General features: G+C 42.4%; 1 protein-coding gene across 1 annotated transcript in view; it reads right to left on the bottom strand.

The window, feature by feature from the left end:
• Positions 1–3: 3 nt before the first annotated feature.
• LOC308330449 (uncharacterized protein) overlaps positions 4–19,903 on the bottom strand; it is a 63,838-nt gene continuing 43,938 nt past the window's right edge. Inside the window, exons 19-54 of the mRNA XM_080785302.1 lie at positions 19,637–19,735; positions 19,084–19,128; positions 18,895–18,993; positions 18,258–18,311; positions 18,011–18,118; positions 17,517–17,570; positions 16,965–17,063; positions 16,816–16,869; positions 16,587–16,685; positions 16,447–16,500; positions 16,193–16,246; positions 16,043–16,096; positions 15,808–15,861; positions 15,262–15,306; positions 14,777–14,875; positions 13,027–13,134; positions 12,669–12,722; positions 12,347–12,400; positions 12,042–12,095; positions 11,829–11,882; positions 11,589–11,696; positions 11,310–11,363; positions 11,062–11,115; positions 10,010–10,171; positions 9,482–9,589; positions 9,072–9,179; positions 8,907–8,960; positions 8,183–8,290; positions 7,208–7,261; positions 6,492–6,599; positions 5,810–5,863; positions 5,129–5,236; positions 4,451–4,757; positions 2,616–2,797; positions 1,932–2,174; positions 4–1,667 (exon numbers count right to left, since the gene is read on the bottom strand). Coding sequence (XP_080641428.1) covers positions 1,521–1,667; positions 1,932–2,174; positions 2,616–2,797; positions 4,451–4,757; positions 5,129–5,236; positions 5,810–5,863; positions 6,492–6,599; positions 7,208–7,261; positions 8,183–8,290; positions 8,907–8,960; positions 9,072–9,179; positions 9,482–9,589; positions 10,010–10,171; positions 11,062–11,115; positions 11,310–11,363; positions 11,589–11,696; positions 11,829–11,882; positions 12,042–12,095; positions 12,347–12,400; positions 12,669–12,722; positions 13,027–13,134; positions 14,777–14,875; positions 15,262–15,306; positions 15,808–15,861; positions 16,043–16,096; positions 16,193–16,246; positions 16,447–16,500; positions 16,587–16,685; positions 16,816–16,869; positions 16,965–17,063; positions 17,517–17,570; positions 18,011–18,118; positions 18,258–18,311; positions 18,895–18,993; positions 19,084–19,128; positions 19,637–19,735 — 3,354 coding nt within the window. The 3' untranslated portion in view covers positions 4–1,520. The remainder of the gene's footprint in view (positions 1,668–1,931; positions 2,175–2,615; positions 2,798–4,450; positions 4,758–5,128; positions 5,237–5,809; positions 5,864–6,491; positions 6,600–7,207; positions 7,262–8,182; positions 8,291–8,906; positions 8,961–9,071; positions 9,180–9,481; positions 9,590–10,009; positions 10,172–11,061; positions 11,116–11,309; positions 11,364–11,588; positions 11,697–11,828; positions 11,883–12,041; positions 12,096–12,346; positions 12,401–12,668; positions 12,723–13,026; positions 13,135–14,776; positions 14,876–15,261; positions 15,307–15,807; positions 15,862–16,042; positions 16,097–16,192; positions 16,247–16,446; positions 16,501–16,586; positions 16,686–16,815; positions 16,870–16,964; positions 17,064–17,516; positions 17,571–18,010; positions 18,119–18,257; positions 18,312–18,894; positions 18,994–19,083; positions 19,129–19,636; positions 19,736–19,903) is intronic.

Raw genomic sequence — 19,903 nt, 5'->3', positions numbered from 1 at the left:
AGAGAGAAGTATTTTCAATATTTATTTCAAAGGATGAAATTCATTTGCTTCCAGTATGGAATGTGCCACTCCTCTCTGCCTCTGGCTTGCTAGCAGGCAGTTTAAGCCTAGTAAAGAGAATATTTACATGTTTAAAATCTATAATAAATATAAGCATTCAATAGTCATTTTATCTAAACAAAACAAAACAAAAAGCCCAAACTGTAACAATAACTATTTGAGAAAAGCACATTCAGGACAATGTTTAACTAATACAGACAGCCCACATGAAGTAACACAATTGCCAAACTACTGCACGTACACAGATCCATATAGTATGCCTTAGGCAATATATAGTAATTGTGCAGAAAAAGAAGAAAATCTGGTGATCTAAAAAAAGAAAAGAAAAAACAGGTAAAAACGTATACCGGTAACTAAACCTGAAGTAATTTGACGAGATTGTTGGGGATAACCAAGCATTTTGTTTAATTTGTTGCATAGCAAGAAATACATGAAGCAAACTCAAAGCCACCTTATTTTCAAAAGCTGTTATAAAGAAATCGTCAGGAGCATATAAGTCAAGGATACTGAAAAGGGGGGAACTGACATGACATGCATAAGAATATAACATTCTGTGCTAGGCCTACTTTTGTGAATCGAAGAAAACAAAAGAGAGACATTATACAAATCATCACACACCGACCACACAACACAGATTTCTCCTCTCCATCATTGACAGAAAGATCTTTATTGGCATTCCAAAACCCTGCCCTGTACCATAGTTGGCAAAAGTGAAAGATCACACGGCTTATAAAGAAACAGCACCTGTGAAAAGATCAACATGTAATTGCATCGCATCCCAGTTTTTGGAGACGAGGTAGCTAACACTGAGGAAACGACAGTCAATGTTTCTTTAATGTGCTATGTGGTCAGTACAAAGTGGAAAGAACTGGATACAGGAATGAATCTTTATCAAAGCTGTCTTTAGAAAAATAGAGAAAACGCCAGTACCAATGTAGGCATCATCGGCTGTATTCAATAGCACCACAATTTTCAGTTTATATTCAAACACTTGGTATAAAAACAAAATAAACGAATCTATGAAAAAAGGGTTATTTGACTAACATTCTGTGGAATTGCTCATAGCCTACAAACAGTTATAATTAAACATGTAAAGCATTCAAATTCATAAATCTTTGGTAAGGTCTTTTTTACCTGTTTTGCAAAACTGTGAAAGCTTGCATCAGTGGATCAGGTCTTCGGACCAAAGTGTGGCATATTTGGTTCAACTCGCGGGAAACAAAAGAGACAAAGGAATGATTCTGAATTTTTACCAATTCTTTTATGTAATTTTCTCCCAAACATTCATCTGACTTACAAACAAATCTTGGATGTCTTCAACTTTGTTTGAAAGGCACAATAAATATCTCGCCACGGGGCCACTAGTCCTCAGTACTTGTATGTACAAAGTGGCTGCTGATCATGTCAGCTGTCAGTTCAATAGTCTCAGGATTCACTTGAACTCATCCCTGCTGTTGGATTTACAAGAAGCACACAGGCCCAATATCCACACCAAACTCTTGATCTGGGCCACCAATGTCCACAGGGGCAATATCCACAATGGGAAGTCTTGCGGTTTTCTGTGTCCGGTACTCAAACACTGTCTTGCCCCAGTTGCCGTTCGGTTGCTAATTAAGAAGAAAGAAAGAAAGAAAGAAATTGAAAAGTTATTGCATGGTTCTTATGCGGAATCCAGTAATTCATTACTGTACAACCAACAACAGAATTATGATATTGATATACTTAATGATTTATGCCTTAAGACTACACGTCACAAACCCAAATGATGGATTTCAGCAGCTATGGAATGACCATTCAGGAGCAGGACTTGCATTTCTCAAAGACGGGGTAAAATGGAATGTGTGTAAAAAATGGAAGAGTCTAGCACTTACCGTGCAACTGTCCTGCACCACTGTGTATCTGAAGCGGTTGTTGCCCTCTGCTTTGAGGTCCAGGTCGTTGGAACCTTTAAGGATGACAGCCTTCTTGAGGTTTCCGGTCCTCTCGTCCTTGTAAGCCACAGTGTTCTTGCAGTGGTAGGTGAGGGTCTGGGACGCCTCTTTGGACAGCAGTCGGATGAACGTCATCTGGACAGCCACCGAGTTCGCCGACTGATCTTTGTTGCCGTATGTGAACTATATAGAACCACAGAGAAGAAAGTGGTGAATTCATTTCTGACGTTATTGTAGATCACTGGTTCCCTAAACAGTTTGTTTTTCATAATTATTTCAAAACATTTTCAACATTCCCCAAAAAAAATCTTTCAGTAATTGTGAAAGAAAAAAATTCCACAAATTAGAAAACAAATGTTCAAGTAGTAGTGAAAATAGCAGATCTACAAGTTCACAACGCAGAGCAATTCGTTATTGTGAACTTGTAGATCTGCTATTTTCACTAGTTTGGGTGTGTAGAATGTATAATATAGGGACATATTCAATCGTTATATAAATATAGAGATAATACCACCATGCATTTTGTCACCCCCCCCCCCCCCCCACACTCACACACACACACACACACACACACACACACACACACACACACCCACAGTGCACCATCATCTCCCAGTTTCTCACATGTGTTCCGCCGTTGATGTCGGCTCCGAACCACACAGGTTTGTTCCTGGACGACGTCCACCACACTTTACGAGGTATGCTGTCCGGGTTGGCGTTGATGCAGGTCTCTCCGGTGTCCAGGTTGCAGTGCACCATGATGGCATCCTCTGCGCTGCCTTGATTCGGATCCACCCAGAATTCACCTGGAGGAGCCACATTATAGGAACAGTCAGCACACTCAGTAGAGACTATAGTACTACGAATCAAGGTATACAGTATATGTTAAGTCAAAACTCAGTAGTGGAGCTTTTGCTAAACCTCTTCCATATTATTTTGTGAGCATGGTCAACATCACAACTCATAACTACACTTCCCAGAGTGCAGCAGAAAAATGGCCGCTGCTCGTTAGGAGCACCTGAAGAGGTTTAAAAGGGCATTCAAACAAACAGAAACCAGAGAGAAGACTGAAGAAGCTCTACGCCAATGGTCTGTTAACTCTTTTTACAGTGTACATTCTGCAGTAGCCTGTTGTTCAGTGCTGGGTATATGCGCATTCCACATGTAATATGTACTGTATCCAGTGTAGCCTCAGGATAATGAACACTACTGTGCGTGTTGGATAAAAAAAATATTGAACCAATTGAAACTATTTAAAAGCACTTCAGACAAAACCTCTTAACTCCATTGGACCCCCAAACTGTCTGCCAAACTCCACCACATCTCCCCTTCTCATACAAGTATTTGATGAACTATAAAGTTACAACACCAACTTTGATTAGGCAGTACTTCTTTGTTATCAAAATATACGGTTTTCTTCGATTCCTGAAGGGGGAATTTGACCTCTGGTCAAATGCAATCAATAGTTCTTAAAATGGAAGTTGTAATGTTGTTCACTATGTTTTGGCCAAAGAAAGCTTTTTCTACACTCTCAATGTCAGCATACTTTAAAAGTGCTGATAAAAGGGAGGTTTATGCCCAGTACAATATGCAGTTGGCCTCTGAAAGGCTTCATCGGAACAGCTGGGGTTGAACATGGGTGAACACTTTTTCAAACATAGGGAAAATAGCTGAACTACAAGCTCTCAACATGTCTCATTGCCCTGCCTTGTGGCCTTGTAAATCTGCAAAAAAAACCTATCTATTCATGGCTTAAGAGGTCAAGCAAGTAGGAGTTGCTAATTTGGTTCCTCTCAAAGATGTTTCCCTCCTTAGTGTCCCTCCATGTGTCAAAGGTCTAGGGCAGAGGTTCCCAACCACTAGTATGTGTACCTGTGCTAGTACGTGGGACATGTCCCACTGGTATGTGAGAAGGGAATCCCAAGTTTTCTATAACCGTGCGTCACCAGGATCAATGATATAACATTATGTTGTGATATAATAATACAGCAGCGGGTAGGCTACTTGAGGCCTGGGGTGTACAAATGGAACCAAATGGACCGGTTAGAGTTAAATCAACACATAGGATTTTACAGTTTAGATCGGGTCGTGTCCCAGAGTAAAAAATATATAATTAAGTGCTAGTATCAAATGAGGTTCCATGACCTTACGTATATCAAATTGGCGGTTCTTGAAATGATAAAGATTGAGAATCATGGCTTTCCCACTTTCTCTCCGCAAGTACTGTACTTACCGGTAAGTACAATTTTGAGGTATTTTTACTTTACTGGAGTATTTCCAATTTTCTGTACTTTTACTTCTACTCCACTACATTTGAGGCAAATATTGTACGTTTACTTAAATTTGAACACTTTAGTACTAGTTACTTTGTAGATTTTGATACCAATACTTTTGTACTTTTACAGTACATTTTACTTAAGTAACAAATGTGAGTACTTATTCCCACCACTGCAACTCACCGCTCTTCTTGCCGGGGTAGCACTGTTTGAGGTCCTCGCAGGTCCTGGCAGGGTGCTTCCTGCTGCCGTCCGGGCTCTTCATGCTTTCGATCTGACTGCTGAGGGCCTTTAGCGTGGCCTGGACCCCGGGGTCCACTGGCACGATGGTCGAGCCGTTGCTGTTGGGAAGAGCCTCGTCCTCGTTGAACTCGGGAGGGGGTGGGCCCGAGTCATAATCGTGAGAGCCGCCGAATAGGTCGTCCATCGCAGCCGTGGGGGGTCCCGGTGGGCCGGGAGGACCATTGGGGCCGGGCTCTCCTGGTGGGCCCTTGTGAATAAGTAGGGAAGTGGTTTGTTATGTTTTCGTGTTTTGTTCTTTTTTTTCTTAACCACCACCACAGCCACAGTGATTCAACTTCTTATTCTGTTGTGTGACTTAAGTAAATAATGAAGAATAAATGTATGGCAGTAGATATCCTGTCCTCCTCGCAGTAAAATATGTCCAAACAATTCATAAATGTCACACGCTAGTAGTCTGATCACAGGACATTCATTACCTAAAATAATGATGGCATAAACTGAAACATCTTTGTTCTTGCACTTTATGGCACCTTTTGTTTGCCTCAGCTCTATTGGATTGTGATTTATTTTTTCCTGAGGACAGTGCTGTTTCTCCTCATGTTGATGGTTGACTAGTACCTCTGGTCCAATGTCTCCACTGAGTCCACGTGTGCCAGGCGGTCCCATAGGTCCTGGTGATCCCAGATAGCCTTCCTTTCCTGGAGGTCCAATCGGCCCCGGAGGCCCCTATGCAACATCAAAGTAAAACCCGGTTAGCCCTTTTTGAAAGACTGTCAATCTTAAGTGAAATATCCCAAATAGGGATTGGGCTGATAATCGTTAGTACCGTTATATCGTGATAAAAAAAGAAAAACGCACAGACTAATTGTATTGCAGACTTTCTCCCCAGTTTAGTCGTTATGCCAATGAATTCCTCCCCAGTATAGCTGGTGTACCCTACTGACTCAACTGCCAGTGAGGAGCCCCCACTGCGAGGACATAGAGCCTTATTCCCAATCATCCCGCCCAACGCTCCCTGCTGACAGGTGCTGCCCCAGCCCGTAGGATTACATGCAATGACCGATAATACCCTTCCCACAATTGTGTTTGCATAGCCATAAACCAAAGTGCGTCCTCTTTATTTAGTAAAACGGACTTGTAAAGAGTACGCTCTTTATACTCTACTCTCTGTTTCTGTTGCCGTGTAAGATAAAAAATGGAATGGAAACAACAGTGTCTAAACTTCATGATGAAAGAAGTGCTTGATAGTTTTTATATACGTAACAAAATTACATTGTTAATGTGAATATTTGTACTTACCCTTTGGCCACTTGGTCCAATGATACCTGATGTTCCTTGCTCACCTGCCGTACCCTAAAAGTGAGGACAGATCTAATTTAATAGAACTGGACATCTATCACATGTTGATCTTCATACTTCATCCTCCTAAACACCGAAAGTACCTTTGAATATCGTTACACATTTTGCTCCATATTGCTACCTTACTGTCTTTATAGTCTCTCTACACTTTAATTAAAACATAATGAATATATTTATATCAGGAGTTGCGTGAGTTATCAAGAGTTGCAGCGTTCAAAATGGAACTATGCAGTGCATAGTTTTGAACACTATGGGCTGTATTTTGCGTGTCTTAAGTACCAGGTCTTATTCCCTAACTTGAGTAAACTAAAGACCTGGAGGCGTGATCAATGCCATTTGGCTATTCTGTTCCTGGTACTTAAGACATTTGGCTATTCTATTCCTGGTACTTAAGACACGCAAAATACAGCCCCGTAACTCCTGAAAATGATTTTTAATACAATCAGTTGTAATTGTGGTTTTTACCACACGAGGCAGATAGATTACTCATTAACCAGTCTAGCTGCTATTAAATGGTGTTAGGTGGCCTTAGATACTGTTAGGTGGCCTTAGATACTGTTAGATGGCCTTAGATGTGTCAGATTAGGTTAGATGGGGTCAGGTGGTGTCTCGTTTCACTCACAGGAGGTCCAGGAAGACCCTGCAGCCCAGTGAAGCCACGGTGGCCCTTCTGACCTCTCTCTCCGTGGTCTCCCAGGTCACCTTTATCTCCTCTTGGTCCTTGTGGGCCCTTTAAAAAAAATATATATATACAACATTTCACGATACACATGTCATGATGAGGGAGAAGTGGCATGTTCATTGTGGCTGTGCTGTGATAGAATCTTTAAGTACATTAACTTAAGTACTGCACTTGATTACAAATTTGAGATATTTGTACATGAGTATTTCTAATTTCCAATATTTTTTACTTCTACTCCACTACATCTCAGAGGCAAATATAGTAACTTTTACTCCACTACATTTATTTTAATATGTTAGTTACGAGTTATTTTGTACATTTAGATTATTATTACAAAACATATTCAGCCCTATACACATGTCGGCCATTTGAAAATAGCCGATCAATAACCTCACAACGCATCGCTATGTGAGTCATGTGACACGTACATTGTGTGCTTGTAGTACAGTGCTATTTTCAAAAGATTTCTATACATTTGAAAACTTAAAATGAGACATTCTGCATAAAGAGCACTTTCTACTTTTGGTACCAATACCTTTGTACTTTTACTCAAGTAAATTTTGAATTCCAGACTATTACTTAGTATTTCCTATATTGCAGTATTGATACTTTTACTTAAACTGCGTGAGTCTGTCAGTCAACTACTAGCAACTCACCCCAAATCCTCTCTTTCCAGCCGAGCCTGGTGGTCCGTTCGGTCCTCTTGAGCCCTGTATGATGGACATATGAGATGTTAGTAAATGTAACGTATCCTAGCCCTGTATGATGGACATATGAGATGTTAGTAAATGTAACGTATCCTAGCCCTGTATGATGGACATACATATGAGATGTTAGTAAATGTAACGTATCCTAGCCCTGTATGATGGACATACATATGAGATGTTAGTAAATGTAACGTATCCTAGCCCTGTATGATGGACATACATATGAGATGTTAGTAAATGTAACGTATCCTAGCCCTGTATGATGGACATACATATGAGATGTTAGTAAATGTAACGTATCCTAGCCCTGTATGATGGACATATGAGATGTTAGTAAATGTAACGTATCCTAGCCCTGTATGATGGACATACATATGAGTTGTTAGTAAATGTAACGTATCCTAGCCCTGTATGATGGACATACATATGAGATGTTAGTAAATGTAACGTATCCTAGCCCTGTATGATGGACATACATATGAGATGTTAGTAAATGTAACGTGTCCTAGCCCTGTATGATGGACATACATATGAGATGTTAGTAAATGTAACGTGTCCTAGCCCTGTATGATGGACATACATATGAGATGTTAGTAAATGTAACGTATCCTAGCCCTGTATGATGGACATATGAGATGTTAGTAAATGTAACGTATCCTAGCCCTGTATGATGGACATATGAGATGTTAGTAAATGTAACGTATCCTGTATGATGGACATATGAGATGTTAGTAAATGTAACGTATCCTATTGCGGGGTGATGTGAGAAAGTGATAGATGGCCCTGTTTCATACGTGGCGTGCATAATACATTATGTTTCAGTAAATTCAACATTAACAGGGCGGAACCAGGGCGGAAAGAGCCTGCTGGTTAGTCAGTCAGGGACCAATCAGAAGGCATGGCAAAATAAATAATTTCACCTACAGCATCTCCTCTCCTTCCTGCACCGCCTTGAGCACCGACAGGTCCTGGAGAACCGGGGAGTCCAGAGGCACCGGCCATACCCTCTAGACCGGGGTCTCCACGGTCTCCCTATGGGGGGGGGGGGGGGGGCAGGAGCCACATTACGTTACTGGGCAATGTGCACAGCAATACATGAGTCAAACCAGTTTGACTTTTCATATCAAGGGCCATTACTTATTCGGCATTTTGAGCCATGGACCACCATTTGATGAGAATTAACCCTCAGAGTCAGACCCAAAACTAAAGAATATGTCCACAATTCCATGCTGTATTGATGTACCATTAGGAGAGATAGCAGGCAAATGTTGATCAAAATAACAATTGTTCAACGTTTTCTAATTGTGTAGACTTCTTGTAAATGAAGTAATAAAGATGTTAAACAAATTACAATAATGTGACACTTGAGAGTGTAAAATGAAACCAAATGGACCCGTAATGGTCCATTTGGTTTCATTTTACGCTCGCAAGAGTTAAAGATCTATAAGGGTCCATTTGATTACCAATTCTCCTTCATTAGGCTGGGGACCAGCTGGAACCCCCAACCAGTGGTCCCCGGACCACTGGTTGAGAGCCACGGAGTCAAACCAGTCAAACTTGTTTTCAAATAAGCTACATAAATAAAACGTGATTTGATTTAATTTGAAACCAAATGTAACTGTGCTGCATCACATAATGGCACCCTTACCCTCTGTCCGAAGACACCGTCCTTTCCTGGGGGACCGTCAGAACCAGATGGCCCCTGATGAGCAAAAGCAAAACAGTGATTTGTACGCAGACATGGAGATCTCTCAATAAACAAAAACAACTGAAACCACAGAAATTGAAATAAAGGTCAAAAAACTAAACCTACATCAGGGCCAGGATCGCCACGAGGTCCGTTGGCGCCAGCCATACCGAGTGGGCCAGGGGGGCCTTTCTCTCCAGATGGTCCCGCGTTTCCCTGCTTTCCTGGTGCTCCCTGAAAACGAGATGCAGATATCTCACAACAGATCCCATTACCTGTCAAAAGACTCACACATCTCTCCAATGTTGAACACATTCACTTGCGTTGACTGCAACTACAAAATCAACGAAAGTTGACGTTTTTCTTTGCTGTTTCACTAATTGCCACACACATTGTCTACGAAGCAGCCCGATCGAGCCACAGCAAAAAAAAAGGTGGTGACGTTCGTGCTTCACAATAAAAATGGGCAGAGCTAGCGATGAAGAAATAAAATCACATCCAATAGAATGGCCTATTGAAGACTATGCGAGACGTACCGCTGGGCCGGGCAGGCCTGGCATCCCTCGCTCGCCTCTCCCACCAGGAAGACCCACAATGCCTCTCTGTCCTGTAGTTCCTGCTGGACCCGGGGGACCATCTGGTCCCTGGCAGGGAAAAACAGACGAAAAATACCATTAACCACGTGAACACTATTCATGGGGAGAACATTAGATAGATTGATAGACAGACAGACAGACACAGACAGAATGCGATAAAGTGCCCCTCGAGGCACAGGTCAGGCCAGGTCAGGTTGTGGCCTCCTGGTGGCGCTATAATAGGCCAAAAATGTGTTTAGCAAAAATCCACCTGTTGGTGGTGCTATAACCAGAGGTGGACACTTAAGTAACTTTACTTAAGTAAATGTACTTAAGTACTGCCCTTAAGTACAGAATTTCTACTTAAGTAAATGTCCACCTCTGGCTATAACAGGCTATAACAGGCCAATGTGAAAAGTACTTAAGTATAACATGTGAGTACTTTTCCCACCACCGGATGCAATGAATGGACAGGCTGAGGATGCTTACCGTAGGGCCGTCCTCTCCGGAGTCTCCCTTGTCTCCTAGACTCCCTGGGGGCCCCGCGGGGCCTCTTTCTCCGAATCTTCCGGGGGATCCGTGGTCTCCGCGGAGGCCACGAGGCCCTTCTTTCCCAGGTAGACCCAGAGGTCCAGGCTGTCCGATGGGACCCTGAAAGGAACGCTTAGTGTTAGGGTTGTCCAGATCCGATCACGTGATCGGAAATCGGGGCCGATCACGTCATTTTCAAATGATCGGAATCGGACCGGGAGCATAAAAACGTGATCAGGACATCCCTAGTATAAATATTTTATTTGATAAAGACTAAACTATTTCAGATGACTAAATAGGACTAAAACTAAATGGTGTGTTCAAAAGACTAAGACTAAGGGCGGATTCACAATGAGTCCGATTGATGCGAACTGTTCCCGAATAGGATTGCCTGGTCCCCGCTGGCCATGATTCACATTGGCCGAGATTCAACAGCGCACCTGGGTACCCTTCATTCAACTTATGTGCCTCAGAGGGTGGGCGCTGTGGACTATGGGGCAGTGTGCGCTGCGCTGATGGTCTTTGAAACAGCGCAATGTAATGTTGTCTCTCGTCTGTATCACGGTGACATCACGTACATATGGTATGTTAACTGTGACGTCACTGACTAACCCTTGGTATGCTTGTCCTAGCTGCAGCGCATGTGTTTTTTAGTTTATGTTTTTTTCCACGGCTCGCGCTACTCAAACACTAGCGGAATGTGGTCCCGAGTGCGCACCCATGACCATAGTGTGAATCCGCCACAAAAATATCTTAAACAAAACAATGGCAAAAAGAACAATGGCCTTGGTTACACACTGTAGTACATTATTGCTGGTGAACCTACAGTAGCTTTTTAAGGTCAATTAAGGACAGCCAAATGGCCATATTGCAGCTGGGCAATTAATTAAATCGTGTTAGCGTTGAGATTTGAGATTGAACATCTGTCTCTCTACCGATTTAAGGCCCATTGGTGATTGGTCACAAGTCATATCTCCCTGAAAAGTATTACATTATGTTACAGTACTTACAGTTGACCCTGGTGGGCCGACCCTTCCTGCTGAGCCGGGGAAACCAGTAGGACCCTAGGGACAGGAAAATGACACCAAATTCATTAGGATTCTATAGTGTTTGTTTAGTGCTTGTGTTATTCTATGCTTTCATTCTAGAATAATTTGTCCATGCTGGCCACCATGATATAGACAATGATAGGTTGAAATATTTGGTTACAAAATAGCACTTAATTTGGTGAGGGCGGAGGGGAGGCAGAATGTCTTACCGGCGCACCCTGCGTTCCTCTTCCACCTTTCAGTCCAGCAACACCAGTTGGACCCTAGAACAGCAATACTTTATTAGAAAAAGGCCATCAGTAGCACATGCAGTACAATGTATTCAGGTAGCATAGCATAGGTAGTCAGTCTGATGAATAGATGATTTCCTTCCTTCCCTAGCATGTCAGCACATAATGTCACAGGTGTTTTTGCTTGTAGTTTATCAACCGAGCCTTGTCCCATGCACTGTTAGGTTACGGTGTACAATATGTTTGTCTCCAACTCACGGGAGGTCCATGGGCACCAGCCAATCCCTGGGGTCCTGGAGACCCAGCGTCTCCCTTCTGACCTGGCTCTCCAAGCTCTCCTTTGACTCCAGGTTGACCATCAGGGCCCTGAAAAGGTCATGTACATTTAGATTACATGCTATCACTATTAATCATCACTATACTATATAATCATCATCTCTCTCTCTCTCTCTCTCTCTCTCTCTCTCTTAAGTGATTCATTAATCGCTTAATACTTACAGGTGGTCCGGCAAATCCAACAGCACCGATGGGACCGGGGTCACCACGAGATCCCTAAAATGAAAAAGTAAGTCCAAAAAAAAAAACATATTGTATGAAGGTATTAATACAACACTTGGTGGGATTGCAGTAATGTCATGGTCTTCATTAAGAAGTCTAAAGACACTGAACACATCAAAACATTAATATGTCTCTCCATCATAGACTACTTACAGTCGTTCCTCTGGATCCGGGAGGACCATGTGGTCCTTTGGGTCCAGGTTCTCCCTGTGAATAGATCACATTTCTAATGATAATCACATTGTCTTTCATATAGGCATTGTGCTCGCTTGTGATGCACGTGAAAACAAATACAAGAATTGGCCTCAACAAACGTGAACTATAGTCCCAACAAATAACTGACAAACTCTGATTTTACTTAAGCTGTACTTTAGTAACAATACTGAAACGTGTTTCTAAACCAACTCACGTCATACACCTCATTACCAGGTCATGAGAAATAGGGCATTATACTGTACCTTTTCACCACTGGGCCCTGCAGATCCAACTGGGCCAACGAGACCTGGAGCACCCTGTGATGTGAAAAGAACCTGGTTAGGGATATATCCATGTTACCATGTTTACTATGAAACATGTTGTCCAGTCTACTGAATGTACAGTAGCAAGGCATGTAGTGGGCATGCTGTGACCAGTTTCAAGGCTCCTCTCCACTGGATAACACATCCATTCAAATAGTCTATACCAGAAGTATGGTTAAGTAGGTTTTCCCCACAATACCGGGATATTATGATTAAATGTGTTTACAATGGATTGAAGCTACACAACAATAGATCTTCTTACCCGTGCGCCATCATTACCAGCTGTACCCTCTGAGCCTTTATCACCAAGTGCCCCCTACCAAGACAGAGACACAGACATTTTGAAGAGTTCCTGGATGCACAACTCTCCAGACATCGAAGCAAGAACAATAATGTTTCTGGTAAGTCCAACATATACGAGGTACAAACTCTGAAATGTCAGTTTCACAGAGTTGAATGAAAACAAACTTGTTGAAATAAGTAGCCTACATAGTGAAGCTGAGTCATACTGTATGATTGCGTAGAACTATTTGCACACATTTAGCTTGAGCTACTTGACCAAAGACACCATATTCAACATACTGTAACAGAAATATGTTGAAGTGTACAGGGGTACTTACTCTGTCTCCTTTTGGCCCAGGTGAGCCAGAGATGCCCCTCTCTCCTGGCATTCCTTGAAGACCTGGAGGTCCCAGGTCACCTAGTGCGCCAGTTGGACCGGGGCTACCCTATGGAGACAAACAAGGAATTCTATAGTTATTTGACAAATGTAATTAGTAGTAAGTAAGGGTTCTTCATGTAGCTTAGTAGCTAGGACTTGCCAGCTATGTTGTTTAGTCAGAGGCTAGGTTTGATGCTTTGATTCAGAGCTTCCTGACAGACCGCCCCAAGACAGTGAGAGTGGATGGTGTACGTCCTCCACACTAACCGTCAGCATTTGGATACCACAGGGCTGTGTCCTCAACCCTTTCCTGTACTCCCTGTACAGTACACCTACGACTGCATTGCGACCCAGGAGTCAAAACATTTTGTGAAGTTTGCTGGCGACGCGGCAGTAGTGGATTTGATCTCCGGCGGTTCCAAGGTGCCACCTCCTCCCTGCTCGGCCTACAGGGGAGAAGGTGGCCACCTTGGAGCAGTGGTGCACGGACAATCACCTATCTGAACGTTAAAAAGACCAAAGAGATTGTAGTGGACAATAGGAAAAAGAAGGATGAGCTCCAACCAGTCACCATCAATGGCTCAGTGGTGGAAAGGGTGGACACTTTCAAATACATTGAGAAGGGTCTTGTTCACGAGTGAGGGCGGGACGGAGAAGGAGATCAGCTGGGGAATCAGAGCGGCAGGGGCGGAATTGCAGTCGCTGTACTGCACTGTTGTGACGAAAAGAGAGTTGAGCCAGAAGGCAAAGCTCTCTGTCTACCGAGCAATATTCGTTCCTACTCTCATCTATGGTCATGAAGTGTGGGTCATGACCGAAAGAATAAGGTCGCAAATCGCAAAAACGGGTGGCTGGCATCTCCCTTAGAGATAGGGTGAGAAGTTCAGCTAGGTCGTTTCTTCTGACTCACAGGTGCTATTCATTGTCATTACCAATGACTTTTGTATAATCTTCTGTTTCAGTTTCCTCCTCGTCAGAAAAAATAATAATTGCCTGCTGAAGACCTACATGGTTGAAATGTTATAAATGCCATTAATACAATTGTTTGGCAGCTTTAACACAACTTTAACAATAGCATCGCAGTTGGATACTCCATTTCCAACTGGGAGAGAGAGAGAGAGTCAGAGAGAGAGAGAGAGAGACTCCATATATTGCCCGTGCCAAATATAAAGCCATTCAAAATCTCTGCATGTTGAATCATGCTCATTCACAAACAATTGTTTTTCTTTTTTTGTGCAGATTAATGTCCTACTTCACCACACAAGTGTCACGCAAAAGGAATGAAAATAGCCCACCTACAAGTTCGAAACGCGTCACAAACTTGTAGATCAGCTATTTTACGATTTTAAAATGTTTTTAAAATAACAAAAATATGAACGGTTTTGGACATACATGGTTTCGACCCGACAGCATCAAAGCAATGGTGGTGGTTACTTGTTTGGGTGAAATCTATTTCATGCTGTCCTGGGTTGTTGACAGGTGAAGTAATGAGAGTAATTCAATTGCAGATGTCACTATCAGTCATCATGTCTCTCTCTCTCTCTCTCTCTCTCTCTTTCTCAATGTTCTCTCTCTTTTTGTCTCTTCGCTCTCCATCTCAGGCTTTCTCTGTGAGTCCCCCCCCCGCCCCTATGGAACTGACTTCTTATACGTGGTTATCCTTCATCATTGCTGGTCAATCACTCAGTCACTCAGACGTCATTTCGTACCTTTGGCCCGTCTGGGCCTGGTGCACCGGGGATTCCCTTGGCTCCTGGCAGACCGGTCGCACCAAGTTCTCCTCTCTCTCCGGGAATGCCACGTTCTCCCTGTGGGTGAATCAATCGGTATCGTTCAGTGTCACATTCTTTCGGTGAGTTTCAATTTCAACTGGTTCAGCCATGAAGCGTCGGTAAAATATGGAACGCCATACAGGCATTAAGAAATGTCAATCCCTAGACTCCTTCAACCCTCCCCCCCACCCTTTTCCATACAGTACATGTTTTTCCCATTTTCTTTTTTACTTTCTTTAACTGTGTATATTTGTACGTCTTAGTTAACAATTTGTACTTTTCTGGTTTCATCCTCGTAGCCGTTTTTGTATTGACTACATACTGAATGAATGTGAATGTGAATAAAAATTTCCATCAATCAATCAAGCATTGCATGCCATTTTATCTCCAGGCTTCATGCATGTTATAGATGTTATACATACCCTCGGTCCAATCTGACCCACAGCACCTCCTTCTCCGGGAATACCCTGCATGAAGCAGACAACGACACATTATTTCTTCATGGACAGTTGCTAGCAATGTGTAATTATTGTGGTTATACAGTATCTGTCCTTATCAGGGGTCATCACAATTATTAATTAATTATGTCCGTACATGGACAAATGTGTTCATGGCAAAGACTTGGCCTTGTCCGTGGCCAATTTGAGATGTTCTGTTTTACACACACCATTATGACGTTCTCATTTCGATCATAATACCCAATTAATGTCAAGTCTCCAGGTTTTCTGCAGAATATGTATTACACTTATTTACTATGATACATTAGGAGCCCAACTAGTACTAGTGGTTCTCAAACGTTCTCAAAAGGACTACCATAATGTTGAGAGTGTACAAATGAAACCAAAACACCCGTAAGGGTCCACCACAAGCCAGCATGGCGATGACCTGTGGTCCTTATCTGTAGGTACACATACAGTATGTATACAGTGATACGTATCACATGTGCATGTCATTTTAATCACACTCACCAGATCACCAGGTTTTCCCGACTCTCCAGGTGGCCCTTGGTTGCCAGGCAAACCCTAGAATCACAAAAAGGACAGTCAGACACCAATTAACATGTGAGCACTTTACTATTAGACAGACAAAATGGTCTAATTATCCCCCTATGAATATTTTGTATCTATCCACGCCTATAATTTTAATTTTAAAACATGTGTCTCGCCTGCATTTCCCATCAATCGAAGAGTCAAAATAACCCACCTGGAAACCATTGACGCCCGGTGGGCCTTGTTCTCCTCTTTCTCCTGCAACACCCTTGAAAAAACGAGACATTTAAGCATCATTACTGATGTCTGTGGGAATGCCGAATGGAATTAATTTATTTTTATTAAAAAACAAAAAGTGACGTACAGCTGGTCCAGGTGGGCCGGCAGGGCCAACTTCTCCGTCTTTCCCAGGCGGGCCCTACAAAGAAGAAACAGAGCCAACCATAGTACTGTAACTACACTGACCATATTCACAGGGCAGACATTTTGCTCTTCCTTCATACTTGGGTGTCAGTATGGTAACATACTTCACATTAGAAGGAAATGGTTTTTGATTATGGAGAGGTGCACAGGGTGGTATGTGTTCTATTATTTTGAACTAATAATAAAGGTACTCACTCTTTGACCGGACACTCCTGCTGATCCTACTTCTCCTGACTTTCCTGGGTCACCCTTATGAATTTAAAACACATTGTTTTTATTCGATATACAGCTAGTATAGAAACGTGTATCATTATTGATGTTAAATTGTGCCTTACATTAAAGCCTTTCGGGCCCGGAAGTCCCATAGTTCCTGCAGGACCCCTGTTTCCTTGGGAACCAGTGGGACCTGGACGCCCATCTTCACCGGGACCCCCCTAGACGAGAAACCAACCGCACTCACATTATGACCAAGGAGCCACGATCAGCAAAGTTATTCATTCATTAAGCTACTGAAAATACACTGTGTAGCCAATTTGTAGTTTGTGATTAAGGAAAAAGACCTACCAATGGTCCTGGCTTGCCCTCTGCCCCTTGGACTCCAGGAGTACCAGTTAGACCCTTTAGAGAAGAGAAAAAACGTGTCAATGAATAGCCAGCCAATTAAGTGAAAAAAGGTTATTATTGCATAGGGGACCGTGGGAAGCAAATCGTACCCTTGCACCTGGTAGTCCTGGTTCCCCAGTGCGTCCAGGATCACCTCCTGAACCCTTTGGCCCACCTGGTCCAGAGGTTCCACGATCTCCTTGGGCACCCTTCAGAGATCAAATGATAGATAGATAAGATACCGTGGGTAGAAATCACCCAGAGGAGGCACAACAGTTAAGGTTACAAGCTTACAGTTAGAGTATGAAAAAGAAAATGTACTGTGTTGTGTACAGCAAAAAAGGCAACACAAAACAAAACAAGAAGCATCAACAATACAGAGCAATGGTAAACGAAAGAAATAACAAATAAAGTGTACAGATTTCGTCCAGATTTATACAGATTTAGAGGATCACGTCACTGTGCACCTTATTGCCAAATAAAACATGTCGTGGCGAACCAACAGAGTGCAAAAATATGTCTTCTGCCTTTATTGATAGCCTAGATACAAGTGAAGATGCGCCTTGACCACTAGGCCAGCGGTCCAACAATGTTATCATTATATGATTCTTTCTTGAATAAAATCAGTATCTTAGTGGGTCAAACGACGGGGTGCACTGTACCTTAGGTCCTGGCAGTCCATCAGCTCCAGGGAATCCTCGGTTACCAGGGGTTCCCTGAGAAAAACCAAAAGAAACATCAGTAACATTCCATACCATCAGATTCGTACAAAGGTTTTAAAACTGAATAGCAAAAATAGCTGGTTTTCAAGCTTGTATATCGGCTATTTTAGCTATTGTTATACAACAACGTTTAGGGCATAAGTGGTTAAATAGCTAGTTGTTCAAATTAAAGTTTGATGACATTTTAATTGCTAAGGCAAAGTTGATATAGTTGTATACAGTATATTCTCCTACTGTTGGCCGAAACAACAACCTTCTTCTGCATAAATGGGAATGTATCCAATTTCCCACACTAAGCTTAGCTGAAAGTGATGTATTGTGTTTGCGATATTTTCCAAAAATGATAAATTTTCTAAATTGAGGTCATAATGAAAATGACCGGGTCCTGTGACTGATGGATATTGCACTTTGAGTGAGGCAGAACTCTGACTCACCCTCTCGCCAAACGGACCAGTGATTCCGACAGAGCCGGAGTCTCCCCTCTGTCCTCGCTTCCCTTCCTCTCCTTGAGGTCCGATCACTCCCTGAGAGCCTGGGGGTCCCTATGACACAGACACAAGCCACAATGTGACAGACAGAAAGCGTTAGACAACTCTACTGTGTTTAAAAAGGGTTAGGAAAAGAAAAGAAAAGAAGGCATGTTTCGTTCACTTGTAAAACAATGTAATTATTGGAACTTACAAGTTCTCCTTTGGGTCCGGCTTCTCCTTTGAATCCTGCTACACCGACATCTCCCTAGAACACAAACATGTCATCCTGTAAACTCAAACTGGCCATGGTTTTGTTTGTTATACGATAAATTAATAATTCTATGTAGGATATATTCTATGTCAGTGGTTTCCAACCCATTTCATATCAAGGTTCATTACTTATTCTGCATTTGAGCCACAGATATTTAGCCTCTCAGACCCAAAACTAAAGAATATTTTGTTATCGTTGGATTTTGTCCACAATTCCATGCTGTATTGATGAGAGCTAACAGGCAAACGTTGATCAACATACAATTATTCTACATTCTCTAATTGTGTAGACTTCTTGTAAATTTGTAAAGTAATGCAGGTGTTTAACAAAAATGTAACTCTTGAGAGAGTGTAAAAGGAAAATGAAACCAGATGGACCCATTTGGTTTCACTTTACTCCCTCAAGAGTTAAAGATCTATATTATGGGTCCATGGTTACCAACTTTCCATCATTTAGCTGGGGACCACCTGGAGCCCCCATAAGGTGGTGGTCCCCGGACCACTGGTTGAGAACCACTGTTCTATGTGGACAGACAATAGTGTGAGGGTGTTGGAGCGAGCAGTAGAAGCCAACTTACTCCTCCTCCTTTAATACCAGGCTGACCAGTGCTTCCCTGTGGTCCTGGAGGGCCTGATGGTCCAAGATGGCCTCCTGGTCCTCCTGTGCCCACATTACCCTGCAAAGGATCACATAACCTTCAAAAAAGCCCTGATAGACATATTATATTGTGTATTATATATTAGTTGTGGAAGTGATTTTAACATACCAATGGGCCTTTTGTACCCGGCCCCCCATCTGTTCCCATGGGTCCCTTTGAACAGAACATATTTCAAGTTAGATCCACAAAACCTTTATGGAGTATGGTGATGAGCCATGTAACATTTAGGCCACGTTAGCACTAACATCTGACAAACTAAAAGCAAAAGTCTACAGTATACAATTTAGTTTACAATGTCAATTTGGCATAAGGAGATGCGCTTAATCCAGAGCGATTTACAGTAAACAAGAACAACACATGGTAATACATCAAATACATAGAAATAGTAATCTAGGATCATAAGTAAACTAAGAACCTAACATCCGTCTAACAGTATAATATCTGTAAACTACAAAGTAAACATTATGTCTACATAACATTCTATCTAAAATATATACTTTAGCCTTTGCATGTGTCTGCAAGGTCGTCGAGGCTAGGGCAAGTGCTACATACACGTATATACGTAGCACTTGCCGTATATGATTACTGACTACTGAGTGAGTTTTATGTGGTATAGCCTACAGTATCTGAAGTGTAAGCATAGATAAAGTAAGGAACGAACTTGAATGCCGGTTGATCCAGGTCTTCCCAGGTGACCTGTCTCTCCTCTTTGTCCCTGTTGGCCTTCAGGACCACGGACCCCCGTGGAGCCTGCTTGTCCCTGTAGGAGACAAGAGCCAACGGTCACACCTCCTCATAAACAAAGGCTTTCCTGTTCAGAGATTAAAGCATGTCTAATCCACAGACAACAGAGCTAGATCAACAACCAATCCATTGTACAGGAATATGACATTATTAGTGCAGACTTAAGACCTTTTCAGACATGGAG

This window comes from Protomyctophum bolini, assembly GCF_963924005.1.
Source record: "Protomyctophum bolini genome assembly, chromosome: 16".
In the NCBI taxonomy this organism is placed as follows: domain Eukaryota; kingdom Metazoa; phylum Chordata; class Actinopteri; order Myctophiformes; family Myctophidae; genus Protomyctophum; species Protomyctophum bolini.
This window is presented reverse-complemented; position numbering and strand designations above follow the sequence as displayed.